The sequence below is a fragment of the Acomys minous genome (genome assembly GCF_964271855.1).
Source record: "Acomys minous genome assembly, chromosome: 6".
In the NCBI taxonomy this organism is placed as follows: Eukaryota; Metazoa; Chordata; class Mammalia; order Rodentia; family Muridae; genus Acomys; species Acomys minous.
Window position 1 is genome coordinate 111838506 of NC_140487.1, and position 25425 is coordinate 111863930.

The 25425-nt window shown below is 50.1% G+C and overlaps 1 protein-coding gene and 1 long non-coding RNA gene across 3 annotated transcripts in view; one reads left to right on the forward strand and one right to left on the reverse strand.

Annotated features, from left to right (window-relative positions):
- Positions 1-25425, reverse strand: part of LOC311601058 — a 403201-nt gene that overhangs the window by 289909 nt on the left and 87867 nt on the right. The window lies entirely within an intron of this gene.
- Positions 11076-25425, forward strand: part of ASAP3 (ArfGAP with SH3 domain, ankyrin repeat and PH domain 3) — a 43222-nt gene continuing 28872 nt past the window's right edge. For both annotated transcript variants that reach the window (XM_084788278.1, XM_084788279.1), the window contains exon 1: positions 11076-11356. In XM_084788278.1, the coding sequence (XP_084644404.1) occupies positions 11228-11356 (129 nt within the window). In that variant the 5' untranslated portion in view covers positions 11076-11227. The remainder of the gene's footprint in view (positions 11357-25425) is intronic.

Consider the following 25425-nt stretch of genomic DNA (forward strand, 5'->3'; position numbering starts at 1 on the left):
TGTTCCCTGAATGACACCTACCAACTGAGGATCAGGTCCCTTTGCTGGGAGCTTATTTGCCAGTTCATGTGTGAGCTCCTCTCTCCCCATCCCCCACCCCACCCTGTCCTCCTTTTTCTGCCTTGCTGTTCTCATGTCTGGATTTAGTGGTACCAAGCTCTGCAGTGTGACCCGCCTGCCTCCCCCGACTCCTCACCAGGGTGTGCTGTGGCCTTCCTAATAGCCCCCCCCCCTGTTTCTTTTCTTTTCTTTTTTTTTTTTTTTAAAGATTTATTTATTATTATATATACAGTGCTCTGCTTGCATGTACTCCTGCAAGCCAGAAGAGGACGCCATATCACATTACAGATGGTTATGAGCCACCATGTGGTTGCTGGGAATTGAACTCAGGACCTTTGGAAGAACAGGTGGCGCTCTTAACCACTGAGCCATCTCTCCAGCCCAGACCCCCTGTTTCTAACCGCATCAGTCACCGTCCTCCACATCTCAGAGCCGGGGGTGTTCCTAGGTCAGAGGGGTCAGCATCATACGCATGGGTGCAGGTGCACAGAGGCCAAGGGACAGTTTCAGGTGTCTTTCTCTGTCTCTCGCTGAGCCTAGAACTGCCTCGTTGACTGGCCAGCCAGAAGCCTCGTGCGCCCCCCTGCCTGAGCACTGGGGTTGAGGTCCACGCTGCCATGCTCCTTACGTTTGCTTTTGCTCTTTTCTGTGACCGCTGTTGCTTGCGCTTGCTCGTAAAGCACTCTCTAGCCCGAAGAATTTAAAATAATTTTTTTGTTGTTGTTGGAAAGGACAGGAACATGATAAAGTATTAGGTGTGGTGGTGTATACCTGAATCCCAGCATTCAGGAGGTGGAGGAGTTCAAGGCCAGCCTCAGCTACATGAGATGTCTTTTAAAAAAAAACAAAAAAAAAACAAAAAAAAAGTCAGCCGGGCCTGGTGGCACAGGCCTTTAATCCCAGCACTCAGGAGGCAGAGGCAGGCAGATCGCTGTGAGTTTGAGGCCAACCTGGTCTACAAAGCGAGTCCAGGACAGCCAAAGCTACACAGAGAAACCCTGTCTCAAGATAACAACAACAACAACAACAACAACAACAACAACAACAAAAATATATATATATATATATATAATGTTGGCTGGGCAGTGGTGGGGCACACCTTTAATCCCAGCATTCCGGAGGCAGAAGCAGGTGGATCGCTGTGAGTTCGAGGCCAGCCTGGTCTACAAATCAAGTCCAGGACAGTCAAGGCTACACAGAGAAACCCTGTCTCGAAAAACCAAAAAAGAAGAAGAAGAAGAAGAAGAAGAAGAAGAAGAAGAAGAAGAAGAAGAAGAAGAAGAAGAAGAATATTTTATGTCTATGGTTATTTTTGCCTACATGTATGCCCACTGAGGGCAGAAGAGGGCACTGGATCCCCTAGAACTGAAGTCGTGAGCTGCCATGTGGGTGCTGGGAATTGACCCTGAGTCTTCTAGAAGAGCAGCAAGGGCTCTTAACTGCTGAGCCATCTCTTTAGCCCCCACATATAATAATCTTGAGAAAATGAACTCCTATAACTACTAATCAGAAGGCAATGCAGAGCTAGACATGGCGGTGCACACCTTGACTCTCATCACTGGAGAAGCAGAGGCAGGCAGGTCTCTGAGTGAGTTTGAGGCTAGCCTGATCTACATAGGGAGTTCCAGGTCAGCAAAGCTACACAGTGAGATCCTGTCTCAAAAAGCCAACCACAAATGAATTTTTAAAAAGGGGGGTGGGGGCTGAAGAGATGGCTCAGAGGTTAAGAGCACTATCTGCTCTTCCAAAGGTCCTGAGTTCAATTCCCAGCAACCTCATGGTGGCTCACAACCATCTGGTGCCCTCTTCTGGCATGCAGGTGTACATGCAAACAGAACACTGTATACATAATAAATAAATAAATAAATAACAAACCGGGCAGTGGTGGTGCACAACTTTAATCCAAGCACTTGGAGAGGCAGAGGCCAGGTGGATCACTGTAAATTAAAGGCCAACATGGTCTACAAATCAAGTGCAGGATAGCCAATGCTACACAGAGAAACCCTGTCTCGAAGAAACAAGCAAAAAAGTGCAACAAATCCCAGCACTTGGGAGGCAGAGGCAGGTGGATCTTTGTGAGTTCGAGGCCAGCCTGCTCTACAAAGTGAGTCCAGGTCAGCCAAGGCTACAGAGAAAGACCCTGCCTCAAAAAACAAAACAAAGCCGGGCATGGTGGCACACGCCTTTAATCCCAGCACTCGGGAGGCAGAGGCAGGCGGATCGCTGTGAGTTCGAGGCCACCTTGGGCTACAAAAGTGAGTCCAGGACAGTCAAGGCTACACAGAGAAATCCTGTCTCGAAAAACCAAAAAAAAAAAAAAAAAAAGTGGAACAGCTCAAGTGATCACAGCTGGTGAGTAAATAGGTGTATCCACATAATAAAGTTAGACATAAGTTGTGCAACCTCATTTATATAAAATATCCAGAATAAGCGAGCCTATAGAGACAGAAAGCAAATTAGTGGTTAAGTTCTGGAAGGGAGGGAAAGGATGAGAGCTGGAGCTGGGTACAGAGTGGAGGGTGACAAAGGCACCCTAGGTTGGTAGATATGGCTGCATCACGGATAGTTTTGCCACTACAACACAAGCTAGATTCACCTGAGATGAGTAAACCCCGCCCCCACCACCACCAACTTGTACTCAGAGATGTGCCTGGCTCTGCCTCCCCACTGCTGGGAGTTAAAAGGTGTGCACAGCTGCCACCACCAGCCCTACTTGCTCCTGCCTAGCTTTCCCAGTAGCTTGAAAACCCCTGAACTGCACACCCGAAGCAGCCTGTAACAGGTGTACAGCCCATCGAAGAAGACACACACAAAATTATAGGTTAATCCTTTTAAGCAGAGACAAATACCTAAACAAAAGCTAACCAACTCAATACAGTCTTGCAAAATAAAAAGGAGCCACAGGCAAGTAGAATTGAGATCAGCATGCAAAGAATTCAGCACCTTGACTGGAAAACTCCAAGCCTTCCTTCTGGAAACGGGCGCGTGAGTGTATGAATTGGGCTGGGGAGGGGGGGTAGCTCAGCGGTAGGATCTGTGCAAGTCCAGGTGTTCAAATCCAGGACCTGGGTTCCATTGCCTGCACCTTTACCCATGACAAAAGACCAAAAAAAAAAAAAATTTAAAATGGTGGTTTGCCCAAGGCCTGTGAATGTAGCCCCTTTGCCCTTTTGAGCAAGGGTCTTTCCTTTATCAGATATTTATGGATGGAGCATCTATGCCATGCCACGGTGGGGTGAGAAGTCTCCTTCCTGGTCCATGCTGTACACCTGCTTTCAGCCTTTACTTCCTCTTTGCAGCTGGAATGGCCATAGCCTGGCAGCTGTATCAGTAGCTGAGCCCTTAGGCACCAGAAGCTCTGGGTTAAATCAAGGCTAGAAGACCACAGAGGGCAGTGTGTGTCAGGCCTCAGCAGGACTTTTGTTATGTCTACCTAACCAGATGTTTAGTAATGAAAATATGTAAGAGTCTTTGTTTTGTTTTTTTTTCGAGACAAGGTCTCTCTGTGTAGCCTTGGCTGTCCTGGACTCGCTTTGTAAGCCAGGCTGGCCTCGAACTCACAGGGATCCTCCTGCCTCTGCCTCCCAAGTGCTGGGATTAAAGGCGTGTGCCACCATGCCTGGCTGAAAATGTAAGAGTCTTAGAACCGGCCGGGTGGTGAAGCAGAGGCCAGGAGTGGTGGTGCACACCTTTAATCCCAGCACTCGGGAGCTGGGATTGTGGGACTTTGAGGCCGCCTTGGTTCTGAACACACTTCATTCACACCCTGCAAGGTGTGTGGTTCTTGTGCCATGGGTGACAATGAACTCTGAACCATCTCGCTCGGGACTGGAGATTGTGAAAAGTTATTACCTTCAATAAAATTTCATTACTGTGCCAGGCGGTGGTGGCGCACGCCTTTAATCCCAGCACTCGGGAGACAGAGGCAGGCAGATTGCTGTGAGTTCAAGGCCAGCCTGGTCTACAAAGAGAGTCCAGGACAGCCAAGGCTACACAGAGAAACCCTGTCCTGAAAAAATAAATTCATTACTATGCATACAAGGTTTTCTGTTCTTACAGAAAAACAGTGTCTTAATCACAGAAAACAGACCAGGAAACACACTCACACCAGATGGCCCCAGCAGGGTAGAAACAGTAGGATGCGCTGGGCGGTGTTGGCTGGTGTCTGTGTTGATGCAGGCAAGGCACAAATCTTTTCAGAAATATGTGGTCCCTTTGTGAATGGGGCCACTAGAAACTACCTATTAGTACTTCAGAGGCTGAAGCAAGAGCATGGAGAGTTACAGGCCAGCCTGGGCTACATAGTGGGACCTTATTGCAAAAAATGAGGGAAGGGAAGGAAAAACGAGAGAAAATTAAAACAACAAGGGCCTTCAGAGGGTGTTGCCCTGAGCTCTGCCTAGGTGCCAGAAATGGTCACTGTTCATCCAAGGTGAGCACTACTGCCCTCTGGTGGCCAGTGCCAAATGCAGCCACGAGAAAAGGCATATCCTTTCAAAACCCATCTAGAAAGCCTGGTGTGGTCGCTCCTGCTTTTAATCCCAGCACTCAGAGAGGCAGAGGCAGGTGGATCTTGGTGAGGTTGAGGCCAGCCTGGTCTACAAAGCGAGTCCAGGACAGCCAAGGCTACACAGAGAAACCCTGTCTCAAAAAAAAAAATTATAGGAAAAGAGAAGAATGTTAGCATACTGCCCCAGTCTGCCCAGCAACCTATGATGTCATTACCTACCTGCCACTAGGTGTGCCCCTGCCCAGGAGTACATAAAAGGTCAAACCATCTGTCCTTCTCTCTGGGATGTCCCTCCCACTTCCCTGTTCTCCCAGGCTCATATAATAAATTTCTCCGTATCATGTCTGTTATGTGGCGCATACTTCATATTTCAATGTCCACAAACAGACGTCTCTGAAACATGAGATCACCTTGGAACAAAGGTCTGCCTTTCTTCCAGACCTATTTGTTTCGATTGCTCTGTGAAGACCTGGCCAAGTCTTCGCAGAGCTGAGTCCAGGGAGGTCCCTGGCGCCCTGGAAGAGACACCTGGTGCCTGTCAGCTGCAGCTGGGGGACAGGGCACTCAGAGCACATTATAGATGGTTGTCAGCCAACATGTGGTCGTTGGGAATTGCACTCAGGACCTCTGGAAGAGCAGTCAGTGCTCTTAACTGCTGAGCCATCTCTCCAGCCCCCAGAGTAAGGTTTTGATAAATATAACTTTCATAACATTTCATGTCCTGGATGTCCACCTCATCCCAACGCCTCTCACCTCCTGTTATTGTTATTAATTTACATATGTATATCTGCATATGAGGCGGCCAGGGGAGTGGTAGATCCCTTGGGCTGGGGTATCAGGTAGCTGTGGCCTGCCTGATGTGGGTGCTGGGAATCGAACTTGAGTCTTCTGCAAGCACAGTTTACACTTTAACCGCTGAGCCCTCTCTCTGGCTTTGCCTCTTTTTGAGACAACGTCTCATGTAGCCCAGCTTGGCTTCAGACTCTCTCTAGTGCAGAGGATCACCTTGGTTTTACCGACCTTGGTTTTACCATCCTTCCTTCCTTGACTCTCCGGTGCTGGGATCGCAGGCATTGCTGGCATGCATCGCCACACACTTGTTATGTGAGGCACTCTGGGATGGAATCCAGGGCTCTGAGCTCACAAGGCAAGCAATCTGTCAATAGCCACACCCACAGCCTCTCAAGTCCTCCTCCTCCTCCTCCTCCTCCTTCTCCTCCTCTTCTTCTTCCTCCTCCTCCTTCTACAAGATTAGCCACTGGGGGCTGGAGAAGTGGCTCAGTGGTTAAGAGCATTTGCTCTTCTTGCAGAGGACTTGGATTAGGTTCCCAGCACCCAATGGTAGCCCTAATTCCAGTGGATTTATGTCCTCTTATGATTTTCATAGGCACCATGCACACATGTGGTGTACATACATAGATGTGGGCAAAACACTCATACAAATCAAATAAAATGAAAAGTATTTTTATTTTTTAAAGATTTATTATATGTACAATGTTCTGTGCCTGCACACCAGAAGAGGGCACCAGATCTCATTATAGATGGTTGTGAGCCACCATGTGGTTGCTGGGAATTGAACTCAGGACCTCAGGAAGAGCAGTCAGTGTGCTTAACCTCTGAGCCATCTAAAATCATCATAAACATCTTTTAGAATTTTTTTATCATTTGTATGTATGACTGTGTGCATGTGTGTGTGTGTACATGTATAATGCATGTGAAAGTCAGAGGACAACTTTGTGAGGTGGATTCTTGCTTTCCAGATTTACATGGGTTCAGGGATCAAACTCAAACCTCCAGTCTTTATTAAAAAAACAAAAAGAAAGCCGGGCGTGGTGGCGCACGCCTTTAATCCCAGCACTCGGGAGGCAGAGGTGGGTGGATCACTGTAAGTTCGAGGCCAGCCTGGTCTACAAAGGGAGTCCAGGACAGCCAAGGCTACACAGAGAAACCCTGTCTCGAAAAACCGGAAAAAAAAAAACCAAAAAACAAAAAAACAAACAAACAAACCCATAAGCCAGGCAGTGGTGGCGCATGCCTTTAATCTCAGCACTCGGGAGGCAGAGGCAGGCAGATCGCTGTAAGTTTGAGGCCAGCCTGGTCTACGAAGCTAGTCCAGGACAGCCAAGGCTACACAGAGAAACCCTATTTCAAAAAAAACAAAAAAAATTACAATTAAAAATAACAAGCAAAAACTCCACAACATTTATTTATTATGTACACAGCGGTCTGCCTGCATGTACACCTGCCCACTAGAAGAGGGCATCAGATCTCATTACAGATGGTTGTGAGCCACCATGTGGTGGCTGGGAATTGAACTCAGGACCTCAGGAAGAGCAGTCAGTACTTTTAACCTCTGAGCCATCTCTCCAGCCCGATCTCCAGGCTTTCAAAGAAATCATGCTCTTTTGTTTTGTTTCTTTGCTTTTGGGCTGTGGTCTCCCTATGTAGCAGTGGCTGAGCTGGGCGTGGTGGCACATGCCTGTAATCCTAGCACTCGGGAGGCAGAGGCAGGTGGATCGCTGTGAGTTCGAGGCCAGCCTGGTCTACAAAGTGAGTCCAGGACAGCCAAGACTAACACAGAGAGACCTTGTCTCGAAAAACAAAACAAAAAAACAGTGGCTGGCCTGGAACTAACTCTATGTGGACCAAGCTCACCTCCACCTCACAAGAGATCTGCCTGCCTCTGCTTCTCAGGTTTGACAGGAAGCAACTACTTTTTGCCGCAGAGCCGTCTTGCCCACCCTTAATCTTATTTTTTAGGACTCTGGTGGTGACTTGACATCCAATCACTCAATACAGCAGATGTCTGGTATATACCTACTAACTATCTCCTTAGAAGGTCCCAACCAATCATGGCTTTCCTGACTCTTTGGGAATCTCCTTTTTGAAGTATTTAATCCATCCACACTTTTCTCTGGGAATTGCCTGGGGTTGGAATTACAGGTGGCTGTGAGCTATGGAGTGAAGGGACAAGCTGCACAGCAGGCAGGTGACAAGAGCAATCCCAGGGCAGTCTGGTGCCCTCGGGAACTGCGTGGAGGTTGGCTCTTTTCCCCTGAGAGGTTGCAGACGCAGATCACGCTAGATCAAGAAGGTGTTGGGGCTAGGGGGCAAGAGTACACATACACAGCCCAGGTCCTCCGGGTGAGGAACCCTCTTTGCTGCTGTTTTCCCCTGAGCTCGGTCCTCATGTGTCCTAGAGATCATACGTTACCTACATCCTGGAGATGATGTCCTCCAGAGCCTGTCTCCAGAAGGTAGCTCACACAGCAGTAAGAGCAGCATGGAGTCTGACGTCAGATGAGCCTAGATTCAAAGTCTGCCCTTTCCGCTTGTGGGTCAGCTGACCTCGAGCACGTGTAAATAAACTGGCATGCCATGACGAGGTCATTGCCCGCATGCCTGCTATGTGTCAGCTGTGGGGGACAATGGTGAACACTGCATTCCGCTGTACCGTCTACTCAGTTTGATGACCCTGGGAGGGAAGGCATCTTCACTGCCCCTGTGAGAGGAGAGATGCACCCACAGAAATGAAGCTATTTACCCAAGGCTGACAGCAAAGACAGGGTTCAACCCCCAGACAGTCTGTGCCTCTGGACATGAACTTGCTCTCCTAGAAGGCCCTAACCAGAACAACCCCCCCTTTTTTTTTCCTAACAACGTACACAGGGGGTTAGAAGAGCAAACAGTAAATGAGAGCATGAGGTTAGACATGGTAGCACATGCTTTTATCCCAGCAGAGGCAGGCAGATCTCTTGTGAGTTGGAGATCAGCCTGGTCTATATAGTCAGTTCCAGGCCACCCATGGCTACATAGTAAGACCTTTTCTCAGAAAGAGAGAGGGGTGGCGGGTGTGTGTGTGTGTGTGTGTGTGGTGTGGGGAATCATCCTGGACAGCTGTCAAAGGTGTAGTACATTAAAGTTCTTGGCCAGCAAGGGGAGAGTGTCACATAAACCTGGTGAGGTGACACAAGGCTACAATTGGACTCAGAAGGTAGCAGCATGTGGGTCAGGGGTCTGGGACTGTCCATGACTACACGTTAAGTTTGAGTCTACATAAAACCCTGTCTCGGCATAAATAAACAAATAAATAAAAAGGGGGAGTTTGCTGTCAAGCCTGATGACTTGAGTTTAGTCCTTGGAACTGGGAGAGAGCCAAGTCCAGGAAGTTGTCCTCTGAGCTCATAAGTTCAGTGTCATGCATGTGTACACATGTAAGCACACACACTGTAAATTTTTCCTTTCTTTCTTTCTTTCTTTCTTTCTTTCTTTCTTTCTTTCTTTCTTGTTTGTTTTGAGACAGGGTGTCCTAGACTCGCTTTGTAGACCAGGCTGGCCTTGAACTCAAAGCGATCTGCCTGCCTCTGCCTCCCAAGTGCTGGGATTACAGATGTGCACCACCATGCCCGGCAAAAAAAAACCCAAAATTTTTTTTTCAAGACAGGGTCTCTCTGTGTAGCCTTGGCCGTCCTGGACTCACTTTGTAGACCAGGCTGGCCTCGAACTCACAGCGATCCGCCTACCTCTGCCTCCCGAATGCTGAGATTAAAGGCGTGCGCCACCACGCCCAGCAAAAAAAACCAAATTGTTAAAGAGGCTAGCGAGACAGCTCAGTGGTTAATGAGCTCTTGTTCTCGAAGATGATCCAGGTTCAGGTCCCAGCGCCTGCATGTTGCCTCACAACATGTTGCCAGGGAGCCGGTGGCTCTCTTCTGGCATCCCAAAGCACCCCGCATCCATTCACACGGTGCCCACACATATATGCAGGTGAAACACCCACACACATTAAAAAACAAAACAAACAAAAAAATAAACGCAAACCAAAACGTAGCATACTAAAAGTGCTGGATAAGAGAAACAAACAAACAAACAACAACAACAACAACAAACCCAGCAGGGGAAAGATGGTTGAGGATGTGGGATGTGCAGCCAGGGGTCAGGGAAGGAAGCAGCAAGTGACTAGTTTTCAACAAGGTGGCCAGGATACGCCTCAAGGTAACGTTGGAAACATTTGAGCTAAGCCTGGAAAAACAAAACCCAAAATCATCAAATCAACAAAAACTGAAGGAGGCAGCGGGGGAGGGGGGGCGGGGGGATTGAATCAGGAGGAATCTGACTGACTACAGGCCCCGGAAGAGGCAGGTTTTTAGGTCCTGAGGCAGGAATGTTGTCTAGTTGAGTTCATGAGACACTAAGGAAGTCAGTGACTAGAGCGGAGGCAGAGGACGAAGGAGAAAGAGTCAGAGGAAGGTCGGTCTCAAAACAAAGGAAAAGCAAGCAAACAGAACTAAACCAGAAAGAACCGGCACAGAGGTACAGGAAGGAAGTGAAGACAGAGAGGCTCTCAGAGGCTGGAGGGATGATGCACTCAACACAGAGAAGCCTGAAGTAGCTGCTGGGGCCACTTAAGGTCTAGTGTGGGGAAGGGGCCACAGGCGACAGTTTGGGTGCCGAAGGTGGCAAGAAGATGCCCCTAAAAGGGCCCAAGGAAATGGATGAGGAAGATAAGGCTTTCAAGCAGAAGTTAAAAAAAAAAAAAGGATCTGGAGTCCAAGGCAGTGCAAAGGACGGACGGCCCACAGGCAGAATGAAGAAATCTGGCAAAGCCGGGCATGGTGGCGCACGCCTTTAATCCCAGCACTCAGGAGGCAGAGGCAGGCGGATCGCTGTGAGTTCGAGGCCAGCCTGGTCTACAAAGTGAGTCTAGGACAGCCATGGCTACACAGAGAAACCCTGTCTCAAACAAAACAGAACAAAACAAAACAAACAAAACAACAACAACAAAAAGAAATCTGGCAACAAAACAAAAAATGCGAGCTTTTCTGTGTACCTGAGATGAGGATGACCCTCTCCCATTCTTATATACTGTAGGTTATGACATGAACCCAAACTCGTAAAGTACTTTTAAAAACCAGAGAGGCAGTTGACTCAGTGGTACACAGCTGAGTGATGGCGGTGATCTTATATTGCCTTTACTCTCAGCACTCAGGAGATAGAGGTAAATGATGGCTCTGAAGAGCCTACACAGTAAAGAGAAGCGAACCGCCCAGTCAGCAAGCACACGATGGGCGGAGCATCGAGCTAAGGGCGAGGCTGGACCCTGTAGGGCTGCAAGGGCGGGGCCCGCAAGGCAGGCTGTGGGCGTTGAGTGCAGCCTTCAGAAGGGTGTAGGTCTTGGGGGCGGGGCTAGGAAGTAAGGGCGGCGGATCGGGGGCGGGGCCTGGGAGTCTAAGCCAGGTCCCTGGAGAGCTCTTCCCAACTGTAAATCTGGATTCAGGGCAGAGAAGGGGGCCGAGGCTGGGGCGTGACCAGTGAGTTAGGGGCAGGACTGAGGTGTGGCTGAAGTGTTAGGGGAGCAGGGAATGGGGGCGTGGGCATGGAGTTAGACTAATGATCGGGGGCGTGGTCAGGGAGGTTGTTGGACGGGTCGGGGGTGTGGCCGGACCGAGAAAGGCTGGTGGATGGGGGCGTGGCAGAGAAGTTAGGGGCGGGGCGGGGCGGGGCGAGCCCGGAGTCAGGGAGTTAGGAGGCCTGGACTGGGACGCTGCGGGTAGTGAGGCAGGCCCAGTGCGGAGCAGCCGGCCAGTCGCGGTTAAGTGCAGCGTCCCCCCCCGCGCCCCGCTCAGGCAGCCCCGGCAACTCTGCCTCGCCCCCGCCATGCCCGAGCAGCTCAGTGTCGCGGAGTTCCTGGCCGTCACCGCGGAGGACCTCAGCTCTCCAGCCGGGGCAGCTGCCTTCGCCGCCAAGATGCCCCGGTGCCGGGGGGCGGCGTTGGCAAGGGAGGAGGTAAGGGGGCCGAGGCGGGAAGGGGCTCTTGTCAACTCCGGGCCTGGCTTTGACCTTTGCAGGAGTGCTTGGAGCTTCGATGGCTCTTCGCTGCGCTCCAGAAACCCGCCCGCCCCTCCTAGATCTGTGGGAACTGAGTTCATCTCAAACATCTGCGTCCTCACGGTGGAGCCGGCGAGAGAGGGACCAGAGGGACTTCGTGGGGGGATCTCGGGGTCACCTCGATACAGACTCCACATGTCGGGGCACATCTCTCAAATACTTCGGGCGACCTGCCCATCATATGTGTATTTGCTCAACGGCTTACAGCTCTGTGTTTTTGTTTTTTTGGAACCCCACAAATATGCAACCCCCCCCCCCCAAGTCACTCCCTTTCTGAGAAGCAGGCTCAGTCCTGAACTTAACCTCTTCCAGGCTGCAGGAGAGAGGAGGCCCCCTCCTCCTGGCCGCCGGGTTCTGCGACTTGGCTCGACTTGTGGAATGAATGCGAATGGGAAGGCGCCAGGAGCCGGGGTTCACCTTGGCTGTGGCGGGCAAGTTTATAGGCACCTCTCCCCCTCCCCTCTCTCCTTTGTGTTTTCAGTCAAAGTGTCCCAGGCTCTCTCATTCGCCCTTGTAGGCTGCCCCACCCCGTTCCCATGCACACTGGAGTTCATTCCTCTTCTCTGAACTAGCTGCAACTTTTCATCCGCAAGGAATATTCTGGAGCAGACACAGACAGCCTGTGGTCTGGGGCCAAAGGAGGAAAACGTAACCACAGGCCTCTTTCAGAGGATATCTTGAATTGGGGTGGCATTTTGGACCTCAGTGGGTGAGGTGGGGGCAGGGGGGGCCTGGCCTCCTTCCCTTCCCCATAGTGTGTACCTACTGTGTGGCAGATACAAAGCTACACAGAAATACTCAGAGCTGAGGTCTTAGGAAATCTCCCTTCCTCTTCGCTCCTGGCTGGCTGACCCTCTGTCTCCGCTCTTTCCTCCTTGGTTGAGAGGCAGAGAAGTGTACCGACTGTCAATTTCAAGTAATGCTGACCTGTGTCCAGGCCCTGGCCATGCAGTTTGCAAGATAAGTGTGGCTGGCCATGTGACCTGATTTGTAAAGTGGAGATAATTGTTTACCTCACAGAGCTGTGGCAGGGTGGAAGCAATGTGTGCAAAGATGATAACATTTTTGTCTTGTTAATTGACAGATCTCTTTAGATAGTGATGTCTTGGAGCTTCATTTCTTGTGCATGTGATAGGAATGCTTGTTTGAAACTGGCTCATTATTGTCACCCAAGCTGGCTTCCTCCTGCCTAGGCCTTTCCAGAATACCTTTCCAGGTATCACAGGGGTGCATCACCACACCTGGGTCACGAGTATACGTCTTTATGAAGACTAGAAACAGCAAGGCTAGGATTGCTTGAGCAAAAAACAGTAGTTTGAAGTCCACCCACAAATGTGGGCATCTTACTGGCTGCTCACAGGGAAACGCTACGCCGTAGCCTTAGTCTTGTCCTCAGGAAAGCCTCTTGACCATAGGCTCAGAGCCTCCACATTTCAGGACTCTTCAGCATCTTTAGGGATTTTACCCATCATCCTCTTCTCCAATTGTCCATTAGTGTGTTGAACCAGAGGAAAGGGGACCGCACTAACTGTAAGTGCCTGTGCCTCTGACTGACCTTACCTGGCTGCATAAGCACCTTGTGTTGGGAGAGGAAATGGGTCTGGAAATCGAATGGGCTCAAGGAGGGGCCCAGATTTGCCCCAGACCAGATAAAACCCAGCTTTCCGCCTCCCCCTCCTCCTTTCAGATCCATGCACTTGCAAGCTGTTTTTTGTTTTTTGTTTGTTTTTTTTTTTTTTTGTTTTTTTGTTTTTTGTTTTTGCAGCAGAAAGGCATGAGGTCCCCAAGCACAGCTTTTCCCTTCAGCATTTCAGAGTCCCAAAAATTAAGAGTCTCGCTTCTGAATTAGATGTTTCTAGAATTTTCTGGTTGATTTTGTGGTCTTGTCTCTGTATTATACTGTGCTTACATGTAGTTGGATACTGGGGTTTTTTTTTTTTTTTCTCCCTTCAGTACTGGGCATGACCAGCCTAAGGCCAGGCTTGCAAATGCAGTTGCTTCTCAAGTCAAGACTCTAACTGGTTTCCTGGAAGTTAACTAGGGACACTGTCCTGGGACTTGCAGGACTTTTTTGTCAACCCTACTGGGAAGGACCCTGGACAGGTCACAGGAATCAAGAATGTCCCGGCTGAAGGACCTGGCGAGAGAGAAATGGGCTAGAAGTTCTCTCAAGTAAGGTGGAGAAACCGAGACACAGAGAGGGCAGGACACTGCCTGAGCTCCCAGAGCCCTCCAGGAAGTGGAGCCAGTTGGTATTTCTCCCTCATTGCCCTAACCTCCAGCCCTGATCCCTTTTTTTCCCATGCTCACGGCCTGGCCTCCCTCTAGAACTTCTCCAGACCTCAATCACTTCACCCTGAAGCCCAGTCTCCCAGTCCCTCCCTGCCTAACCTCACTGGCTTGCTAAAGGTTATTTGTTTTTCACTGTGGGTCTCCGTGCCACCCGAGGGTGTATTAACATAATCCCCCGAATCAGACAGCCCCTTCCTGTCCTGGACCATCTAGAGCCTTTGTCATCATCCTCTGACTTTCACAGAGAAAGTAAGGCAGTTCCCATGTGTGACATGGCAGGCCTGGCTGGCTGCTGGGGTTTTGTGCAGCTCTTGATGCCCCTTCTGTGCTGGACTCCAGGGCCATATGATCCTGCCTTGAGGGTGCCTGGAGTTGTCCTGAGTGTCCAGTGAAAGGCACAGTCAGCGCTGTCAGAGGCAGAAGGGACAAGCTAGGGAGAGAGCCAGCGAGGGCCAGTGCATCATGGGAACTTCCTGGAGGAAGTTCTGCTTCCAGGTAGAAGACTAAGTGAGCTCAGTTTAGTGGAGAGCACAAGTGAGTGAATTCAGGGGCTGGTTGGAAGAACACATATCAGGAAGCCAGGAGACCGTTTTGACCTGTGCTTTGTAAGAGGCAGTTGCTGTGGACACCGGCACACTCTCAAAACTGACTGGTGGGGCAAGGGTCAGAGTTAGGAGAATGTTTATCTAAAATCTATATCATGTCTTACACTGCATAGTTGAAATTCTGATCCTCTCTCTCTGTCTCTCTCTCTCTGTCTCTCTCTCTCTGTCTCTCTCTCTCTCTGTGTGTGTGTGTGTTTGTATTTTAGACAGGCTTTAGCCCAGGCTAGCCTGAAATTCATGTTCATGATACCCCTGTCTCTGACTACTGAATGCTGGGAGTATAGGTAGGTACCACCACACCCATGCCCAGTGACTTTTGGTTTCTCTATGTATCCTAGGCTGTCCTGGACTCACTTTTGTAGACCAGGCTGGCCTCAAACTCACAGTGATCTGCCTGCCTCTGCCTCCCAAGTGCTGGGATTAAAGGCGTGTGCCACCACGCCTGGCCTCTTTCTTTTTTGAGGTAGGGTCTTGCTATATAGCTTGAGGCTGGCCTCAAATTCTGCCTCAGCCTCCTGAGTGTTTCAATTATAGATGTGTGGTACCTCATCTGACTGAGGATTTCATTTTCAAGGTTTAATTCTTTTTTTCTGAGACAGGGTTTTTCAGTGTTGCCTTGGTTGTCCTAGACTCGCTTTGTAGACCAGGCTGGCCTCGAACTCACAGCGATCCGCCTGCCTCTGCCTCCCAAGTGCTGGGATTAAAGGCGTGCGCCACTAGGCCCGGCAATGTTTAATATTCTTAAGGCAGGGATACAGTACAGCTCAGTGACTTAGGTCCAATCCCAAGTGCCATAAGAATAAAAGCAGAGTGGCAGCATAACCAGGATTAATATCTTCACGGTTTGCATATTGATGTGTCTCTTTGTTGTAGGGTAAAAATTATGTAGGTGGGGCATGGCAACTCATGTCTTTAATCCTAGGACTTGGGAGGCAGAGGCAAGTAGATTTCTGTGAGTTTGAGGCCAGCCAGGGAGGGCTGCATAACAGAAGAGACCTTGTCTCAATAAATGAAACAAAAAATTCAATGGGATCCTGGAGGCTATAGATGATTAAAAAACAAACAAACAAACAAACAAAAAACTGCTCTCAAGGCAGTTTCTGGGGAAAGGAAGCTTGTCTCAGAGAAATGGGTGCCTCTTGGAACTGGACAGCACATCCATGTGTACCCCAAGTGGCCAGGGAGTTGAGGCTGGGCAGCTGCCTTGTCCACCTTCTCTCTGTCTGATGTGATGATTGCTTCTGCTCCCTTCTCATCCCATAGGCCGCAGAGTGCAGCTTCATTCCACCACCCCACGGTCATGTGACCTCACTGGTCCAGTGTCTAAAGGTAACCCAGCCAGTCTCTCATGTCCCACTTCCAAGTTCCTGGCAGCCCGGCCCAGCTGCTGGACTGATTACAGAAGCCGGCTCTCCACCCCTGGTTTCATCAACAGAGGTCACAGAGGGATAGAGGCTCAGGCAGGGTAAACATGGCCACAGTTTTACCCTGGGGGAGGAGAGAGGAAGAGGACAGGGTCCAGAGACTCCCCTCATGAGTGTCCAGGAAGCTTTTCTGCATTTAATGTAGTCTGGCCTCTGGGCAGAGGCTCATGGGTCCCCGTGCCAGTGTCTCCCTGTGTAGAACAGTTACATATTAGCTCATGTGCCGTTGAGCCTTTGGAGAGCTCAGGCAGAGGTTTAAAAGATGCACCGGAATGCTAAGGGATGCTTAGCGTCTTGGAGAGCCTTGATGCAAATTAGATGTTTGGACTTTATGCTGGACACTGGGGATCAGAAAAGCAGCCGTGTTGTCCGAGGACTGCATGAGGCAGCCGTGCCAAGGGTCTCACAGTGGCACCACATTTCAAGCTGTGTAGTGTGCACTGGGAAACTCATCTCCCAGCAAGAGAGACCTACCCTGTGGACAGCCTCTTCTGGAGAAGTCAGCCGAGGAAGCGATGAGCAAAGTCAGCAGCAATTGCACATGGTAGCAGGTGGCAGGAAATTCATCCCCTTGTCCAGACCTTCCTTAAAGGGAGGCCCTGGGTCATCTCTCTTCCTGCTCTGCACTTCCCTCCGGGCTGTCTCGCTCATGGCTTCAGCCATCTCTCACCTCAACGTCACTCACTTAGCCCGGACTCTCACGTCCAGTGGTTTGCAGTGGTTTTGCTTAGAACACACTCATGACTCCCCAGGCTGGCCGCCAGGTTCTCTAGCACAAGCTGGGGGGCTCATGCACTCTTTTTCACCAAGGGCCATGAATTTTTATCTGCTGTGTGTCTGCACTCTGCCCACCTCTCCTTAATTGCTCCCTTGTCCGTACCTGTCAGCTCTCCCCTAGAACATGGTGGTGACCTCCAGCTGACCTGGCTGCTCAGCTTTATTGTATTTCCCACAGATCCCACAGATTAAAAGAAATAATATATATACATATGAGTGTGTGTGTGTGTGTATGGTTTACAGAGTGAGTTCCAGGACAGCCAGGGCTATACAGAGAAACCCTGTCTAACCGCCCCCCCCAATATATGTATATATATGTAGCTATGTGTGTGTGTGTATACACATATGTATGTATGTATATATATATATTACATTTGATTGACATCTGATTTCTTTCTTTTTCTTTTTTTTAATATATATTTATTTATTATGTATACAGTGTTCTGCCTCCATATACACCTGTAGGTCAGAAGAGGGCATCTGTACAGATGGTTGCTGGGAATTGAACTCAGGACCTTTGGAAGAGCAGGCGGCGCTCATAACCTGAGTCATCTGTCCAGCCCCCTTCTTTCTTTTTCTTTTCTTTACTTTTTCTTTTTGTTTTTTCAAGACAGGGTTTCTCCGTGTAGCCTTGGCTGTCTTGGAACTCATTCTGTAGACCAGGCTGGGCTCGAACTCACAGCGATCCGCCTGTCTCTTACCGAGTGCTGGACATCTGGCTTCTTGACAGAATAGATTTTCTCTTCCATGAGACTAGACTCTAAGCTCAGTATTATATCCCAATTTTACTGTTTTTGGTGTGGCTGAATTAAGGATGCTATGCGTCCTAAACATGCCCTCTGCTGCGAGCTACACTCCCAGCCCCCTGTTGTAGCACTACAGTAGGCGCCTAAACGGATTGATGGAGTAACAAATAAATAAAACATAAAAACTGAAAAGAGAATAATGGCCTGGGGTTGTTCCAGTTGGAGGGAACGGCTTCAGCAAGGGCGATGTGGCAGGAAAGAGCCTGAAGTGTGTGTGACCCTGAAAAGAGGCCGAAGGGAGAGCAGCCTCGTGTGGGGCGAATGGCAACGCGTTTGTTAGGAGAGTAGACAGGGGCAGGTCACGTGGAAGCTGGCAGGCAGTGCGAGGAACTTGTTTTGCCATAGTGTGTATGCATATGTATGTGTATGTGTGATTTTTGTTATTGTTGTTATCAATATTCATTATTATTAGTTTGAGACAGGATCTCACTATGTAGGCCTGGTTCTCCTCAAATTCACAGAAATCTGCCTGCCTCTGCCTCCTGAGTGCAGTTTATTTTGTCTTTTTTTCCCCCCCCTTGAGACAGGGTTTCTCTGTGTAGCTCCGGCTGACATGGAACCAGCTCTGTAGACCAGGCTGGCCTTGAACTAAAAAATCTTCCTGCCTCTGCTTCCTAAACTGGGATTAGTGGCATGCTTCACCATGCCCAGCTTCTTTTGCTTTTTTTGAGATAAGGTCTCATGTAATATTAGCACTTGAGGGGCAGAAACAGTAAGATCTCTAATTTTGAGGCTAGCCTGTTCTGTATAGCTGGTTAAGAGCCCAGCCTCAACTACAGAGTAAGACCCTGTCTCAACAAAATAAGACACACAGAGAACTCTACAACAGCAAAACAGAGGCCTGGGAGATGGCTCAATAGGTCAAGTGCTAGCTGCACAAGTCGGAAGACTTGGACTTCCTAGCATGCACAGAAAAAGCTAGGCATGCCAGTGCAGCCCTGTATCCCAGGGCTGGGGAGGGAGAGGCAGGAGCGTCTCTGGGGCTGGCTGGGCAGCCAGTCTATTGAAATAGTGTGCTTCATGTTCAGTGAGAGAGCCTGTCTCGAAAAATAAGGTGGAAAAGCAGGACGTGGCAGCACACGCCTTTAACCCCAGCACTTGGGAGGCAAAGGCAAGCAGATCTCCGAGTTCTAGGCCAGCCTGGTCTGCAGAGCTCCCAGTTCCAGAACAGCCAAAAAAAAAAAAAAAAAAAAAAGTGGAGAATAATTGAGCAAGATACCCAAGGTCAACTTCTGGCCTACACACATTTAAATACACACACATGTACACACACACACACACACACACACACACACACACACACACACAGTGTATCTTACTGTAAGCCCCAGAAACCCACCCCTGGGCTGTTCTAAACAGAACAGGAACTCGCTTGATGGGAAACTCAGTAGTTCCCAGAAGTCCCCAGAGCTGGAGAACGAGCTGAGCAGTAGGCAGATGGCAGCCAAAATGACATCACAGAGCCAGGTTGGCAGGACACTGTTCCATGCACTACTAAATGCCACAGCCCGAGGTGCCACTGTTCTTAGAACACTGTTGTCACTGTTGTTGCTTCAGCGCTACAATGGGCTTTCCGTGCTCTGTTCTTCTGGTTCACACCCACAGTGAGAGTCTCTTATTAACCGAGCTTAGGCGCCCAGGAGCCTAGAAAAGCAAGGACTTAGACCAAGTCCTTTGGCTTTTCTGAGACATGGCCTGCTAAGACTTGTGTCGTGATGTCAGATGTCCTTGGCATAGGGTTGCCAGTGTGTAGGGTGTCTAGGAGTCTATAATTTAGTACTCCAACATTCCCTGCCTCTCTGCCTCTCATTTACATCCATCCTGGCCGTGGAAATGGACGAGGTCACCTCTGGGAGAGGAATGCAGGGTCCCCGGCCCATGTCTGGGGAGTTGAAGTCTAGAGAGTGGAAGCAGCTAATGAGAGAGACTAAAAAGGAACTTCTGCCTTTAAACCCAGCACTTGGGAGGTAGAGGCAGGTGGATCGCTGTGAGTTTGAGGCCAGCCTGGTCTACAAAGTGAATCTAGGACAGCCAAGGCTACACAGAGAAACCTTGTCTCGGGGAAAAAGAAAAAAAGAAAGAAAGAAAGAAAGAAAGAAAAGCAAAAAGGAACTTCCAGGGAAGAAGGGAGGCGCGATCTGGAGACGGCAGGACCTCAGAGCTGTGAGGTTTGCAGGCAGGGAGGGTGGTCTGCTTGCTCGCTGCCTGGGTGCCTCTGTAGCGAGAGCAGCAGGCAGCAACACCATCAGTGGCTTCGGCACTATACAGGTCAGTGGTGAGTGTGTGAACGGGCTTAGTATCGTTTTCTCCCATGTGCTGGAGAGAAGAGATTTGGACGGGCTCTAGGAGATTGTCCACGGCTTTGAGGAGAGGCGAATGTGACACCTGGATCTGGGAAGCCTCCCCTTGGCCTCCCAGCTGCCTCTGTCTGGGGTAAGGGTCAGCCCCAGCCTGGTCTCAGAGTCTGTCCTCTTGGAGATACTCCAGCCTTGAGCGCTCAGTTTTCTTGGCTGAGGTCCAGCTGGGGCTGCTTCCCCGGACAAGCTGGTCGCGGGAACAGAAACTGAAACTTTGGAAGGAAGAAACAGCCTCAAAGGCAGTTTGAGCATCTAGTTCTGTTGTTGTTTCTCTTTTGATTTTACTGTGTGTGTGTGTGATGTGTACGAGGGGTGTGGGGGGGGTGAGTGGGGTGGTGGGTGGGTGAGCAATAGGCCGTTATATATGTGTGAATGGGTAAATGTGTGCATGCGCATGTGGGAGGGCAGAGGGTGGCCTCGGACGTCTTTGCTTGATTGCTCTTGACCTATCTCCCCAGGCCTCGGCAGAGTCTCCTGTAGCCAGCCTTGACCTTACTATGTAGCCGAGGATGACTTTGAACTCCTGATCTCCCTGCCTTTCAACTTTCAGGTTTTAGGGACTGAACGCAGGGCTTCTTGCATGGTGGACAAGCACTCTACCAATGAGCTACCTCTAGCCCTCAATCACATGGTTCCTAGGCAGATTAAGTCCTTTTAGAGGCCTGGTGTTTCCAGGGGGGGCACCCACCCCATCCCCCACCCCCAGCTCCAGGGGAGGCCCCAGGAATGTCGTGTCAGGCACTCCAGTCAGCAGAGGCACTTTGGCTGACCTGGTAGTAGCTCTGTTGGTTCCTCTATGTTGCTTCTAGTCCTCACAGGAGCCTGAAGACCCTCAGATACCTTGGGCTCCACCTTGACCCTATGGAATCAGAGTCAGAGTCTCCTGGGGACAAGGCCTGAGCAGGAGCCGCCTAGGACGTCTCCAGGTGCCTGAGCAGTCAGTGGGAAAATAGATCAGTAAGCTTCAAGTGTCACTAGAGGTTAGTGACCCATTACATATTTACAGAACACCGGTGGGTACAAAGGCAGTTTCTGAGGTCATAGAGGCAACCATCTGGTCCCATCTGGTAGGGAAGGGTTCTGTCCTTGAAACCAAGACCAGCCTGTGATGCCCACAGTATCCATTTGTCTACCTGAACTCTGAAGCAAGCAATCAGGAAGTGAGCTCTGACGGACCTGGCTTTGAATATTTGAATTCTCATATTCTCTCTCTCTCTCAATCTCTCTCTCTCTCTCTCTCTCTCTCTCTCTCTCTCTCTCTCTCTCTCTCTCTCTCTCTCTCAGGTTTTTTGAGACAGAGTTTCTCTGTGTACCAGTCCTGGCTATCCTAGACTCGCTTTTGTAGACCAGGCTGGCTTCGAACTCACAGCGATCCGCCTGCCTCTGCCTCCCGCCGAGTGCTGAGATTAAAGGCGTGCGCCACCACACCAGGCTTGGCTTTGAATTCTCACTGGGTGTGTGAGCCCAGATAAATAGCTTAACCTTTCAGACTCTGCTTCCCCATGCGTGAGTCAGAGAGGATGGTAACTCTTAGGGGTTTGCTTGAGTGGACTGCATGTGACCGTCCGTCACAGACACTTCAGTGTGTCTGCGTGAGTTTAACTGCAGGCAGGGTGAGAGTGGTGAGAACATGGCAGGGAAGTAACTGCAGCAGGGATGAGGCTGCTGCTCAGAGCGAGTAGTCGGGAATAGTACGTGCAGTCCTGGTGCCAGGTCAGAGCAAGCTCTGCTGTAGCAAAATGGGGTGCGGAACCTGTTTGTCTGTTTGTTTGTTTATTATCATCTTTGTGTTGGACTTTTTTTATCTTTATTTTCCAAGACAGGGTTTCTCTGTGTAGCCCTGGCTGTCCTGGACTCACTTTGTAGACCAGGCTGGCCTCGAATTCACAGCAATCTGCCTGCCTCTGCCTCCTTAGTGCTGGGATTAAAGGCGTGCGCCACCACTGCCCGGCTTTTGTGTTGGATTTTTAAGACAGGGTCTTCAGTTGTGGCCCAAGCTGGCTTTGGACTTGCAGTGATCCCCCTGCTTCGGCCTCTCAGGTGCTGGGATTATAGGGATTATAGGACATGACTTGGAGCCGGCTTTTGAAGGAGGCAGGAGCTGCTCTCTGTTCTGCCTTTGCTCTCCCACCCACCTGTTTCTGAATCAAACGTTTGTTAATAACCCACCCGGAGGCCCAGTCCTGGCTGCACACTACAGTCTCCTGTGGTGCCACTAGGTGGCTTTATTTAAAGTGGTTAAAAGATTTACATTACAGGGCTGGAGAGATGGCTCAGAGGGTAAGAGCACCACTGGCTGTTCTCCCAAAGGTCCCGAGTTCTATTCCCAGCAACCACATGGTGGCTCACAACCATCTAAAATGTGATCTGGTGTGCATGCGTGCAAGCAGAACACTGTATACATAATAAATAAATAAATAAATAAATAAATAAATCTTTTTTAAAAAAGATTTACAATTCAGCCAGGTGTGGTGGCGCACGCCTTTAATCCCAGTACTCAGGAGGCAGAGGCAGGCAGATTACCGTGAGTTCGAAGCCAGCCTAGTCTGCAAAGGGAGTCCAGGACAGCTAAGGCTACACAGAGAAACCCTCTCTTGGGGAAAAAAAAATCAAAAGAAAAAGGAGGGGGAAAAAAGAAAGAAAAGAAAAGCCAGGTGTATGTGTGTGTGTGTGTGTATGTGTGTGTGTGTGTGTGTGTGTATGTGTGTGTGTGTGTGTATGTGTGTGTGTGTATGTGTGTGTGTGTATGTGTGTGTGTGTGTATGTGTGTGTGTGTATGTGTGTGTGTGTGTGTGTGTGTGTGTGTGTGTGTGTGTGTGTATGTTTAGGGGCTAGAGAGATGGATCATGGTTAAGAGACTGTAATGCTCTTCCAGAGGACCTGAGTTTGGATCCCAGCACCAAGGGTCTCACATCTGCTGACAGCTACACTCATGTGCACATACCCACACTCAGATACACACGTAGTCTTAGAGAAACTCATTCATTCATTCTTTCTTTCTTTTTCATTCTTTCATTGTTATGTATGGTACTGGGGGTTGAATGAGTACCTCACATGCCAGACTGGATGTAACGTTACCATTAGGCTGTCTTTTAATATATCTTAGTGGTCTTTAGTACAGTCTCAGTGTTGTACAATCATCACCACTGTTTACATCCCAAACATGTCACCCCGGTAAGGAGCCCTGTACTGAGTAGCGGTAACCCCCTACCCCAGGCGCTTACCTGTTGGACATTTTTCATAGATGGACTCCTGTAGTGTGTGGCCTTGTATCTCTTCTTATAGATAGCACTGCATTTTAAAGGTCTGTCCTTTTTGTCTGGCTTATCAGACAGAGCAGGCAGTGTGGGAAGTTTTTCCCACAGACTCACTTGTGTCATTTCCATGTGAGGAACCTTCCAGGCCATCAAGGGGTCAAGTAGCCTGGCAAGTGGGATTGTCAGGTAACCTACAGGATGTCCTGGCAATATCTGGGCCGTATTTCACCTCCCAAGCCGTTCATCAATTGTCCGAAATGTAAATACAGCTCAGTCTTGTGTATTTGTTCTTGCTAAATCTGGGCTACTCTACCAGCAGGAAGTGGCAGAGCCAGGATTTGTACCTGGGACACTGGCCCAGAGCTGAGCTTCCTGCTCGCTCAGCTGGTGATGTCTGGCTCCTTGTGTTGCCCCCAGGGTCTCTAAGGCCATAGGCCCCAGAGGTCCTGTCTTATTTATTTAGTGTAGTTGTTTTTTGTTTTGCTTTGTGTTTAGCATTGTAGGTGGTTTTCCTGGACAGCCTAGGGATATTGTAAAGGCGGCTGTTGGACTGTCGCACTTATTAGGAAGCCCTTCCTACGTATGGCACGCTGGAGAGGCTCAGTGCTCCCAGATAGGGGCTGTTATTATCCCACTTGACAACAGGGGAAACAGAGGCTTAAAGAAGGTAGGTCACCTGCCTCACATCACACTGCTAGAATACCAAACAGCATACTATAACATAGGACAGCTGGTGTTCTTAACCCGTGCTGCCTTTTCCATGTTTCTGTGGGGCCTTGATAACAGTCATTAATTAACTCCTTTAATCGCTCATTCATCCCTGTGGTGGGTAACGAACGCGTATACAAAAGTAACGAGGGTGCGGAAAAGATGGCTCAGTGGGTAAGAGCTTGCTGCAGGAGCATATGAGGACCTGGGTTGGGATCCCAGCACCCCTGTGAAAAGCTGAGTGTGGTCCTGCTGGTGCCGGTCACCTCAGCACTATAGGAAGCAGAGACAGGAGCATTGCCCAGACTTACTGGCCTGCAGCCTAGCTCCAGGTTCAGTGAGAGACCCTGTCTCACAGGAATACAGCAGAGAGCGACAGAAGGCGGCCTCCAGTGCCCTTCCCTGGCTTCCATCTATGCACACACATAGGTGGCACCCCCTTCCTTCTGTTCTCAGTCTCACCCCCAAGGTCATGCGTTTGGCACACAGGGTGGTAAGGGCTCCAATGAAAGCCTGTAGCTGGCACTGGATGGCAAAAGACTGGGCAGCGCGGTTCTCCAGTGGTGGGAATTGGAGCGACTCTCATGCTGAATCAGGAAAGATGGTGCTTCCAGAAGGAAGGTGCAAACTGGGCGTGGTGGCGCACACCTTTAATCCCAGCAGAGGCAGAGGCAGAGGCAGGTGGATCGCTGTGAGTTCAAGGCCAGCCTGGTCTATAAAGCAAGTCCAGGACAGCCAAGGGTACACAGAGATACCTTCTGTCTCAAAACAAACAAACAAACAAACAAAAAAACAACAACAACAAAAACCCAAACAAACCAGAAAAAAGACAAAGGAATCCTCCAGGCAGAGGGAGCAGCTGAGGTGACTGGGTACATCTTGGTGTGCTCAGGAAATTGCCAAGCTCTCCATAGCTGGGGTGGGGTGGGGGGGTGGGGGGCTCATGATGGAGGGAGCAGGGAATGGATGTTGTCCTGGCTACCAGTCAAGGGGAGAGGGCGCCAGGCTCCAGATCTCTTCACTTTTCTGTCCAGCAGGCCAGGCTGTCTCCCTCAGCTGGGTGGAATCCAGGGCTGGCAGCCAGGGGTCGGCTGGGAATCTTCGGGAATCTTCAGTCCAGCAAAGTTCTTGCTCTCTTAGCTCATGACTGCTGAGAAATCTCCTGAGGAAAATTGCAGCCAGGAAACTTGGGGTTTGCCGAGGCCTCAATGTGGGGGAGGGCGTGGCTCCTTTCCTGAGCCCCTCTTCCTCTTCGCTTCAACTACCCCTCAAGGGGCAGTGGAGGGACTGAGCTGGCTAGGCTGGCCGGCTGCCCAGGCTGGGAACCATCCACGGAGGCCCCACCTGGGGTGTATGGGGGCACACGGCAGGCCCAGGCTCCTGCCTCTCAGGAAGGAAAACAGCCAGAGTCCTGAAATAATAAATGGCAGAGCCAGCAGGAGCCTTCCCTGTCACGCCCAGTTTCTTCATTCCAGATGAGGGGCTCTGAAGTGGGAGGCCCGGGGACGGGGAGACTGGGCAAAGCCACTGTGCTGGCCAGGCCTGGCTCCATGGCCCTACACATGAACCCCATTCTCCTCCAGCACCTTCTGACGGCTCAGCAGGACGCACAGGCCCAGGACACAGGGACACTGGGCGAAGTCACCAGTGGACTTGTGTTCCTGCAGCTGGCCAGGCTGGCACAGCTTTGCAGCGCATCATGAACTCAGCCCTGAGGCCCAAGCATCCTTTGGAATGGAGT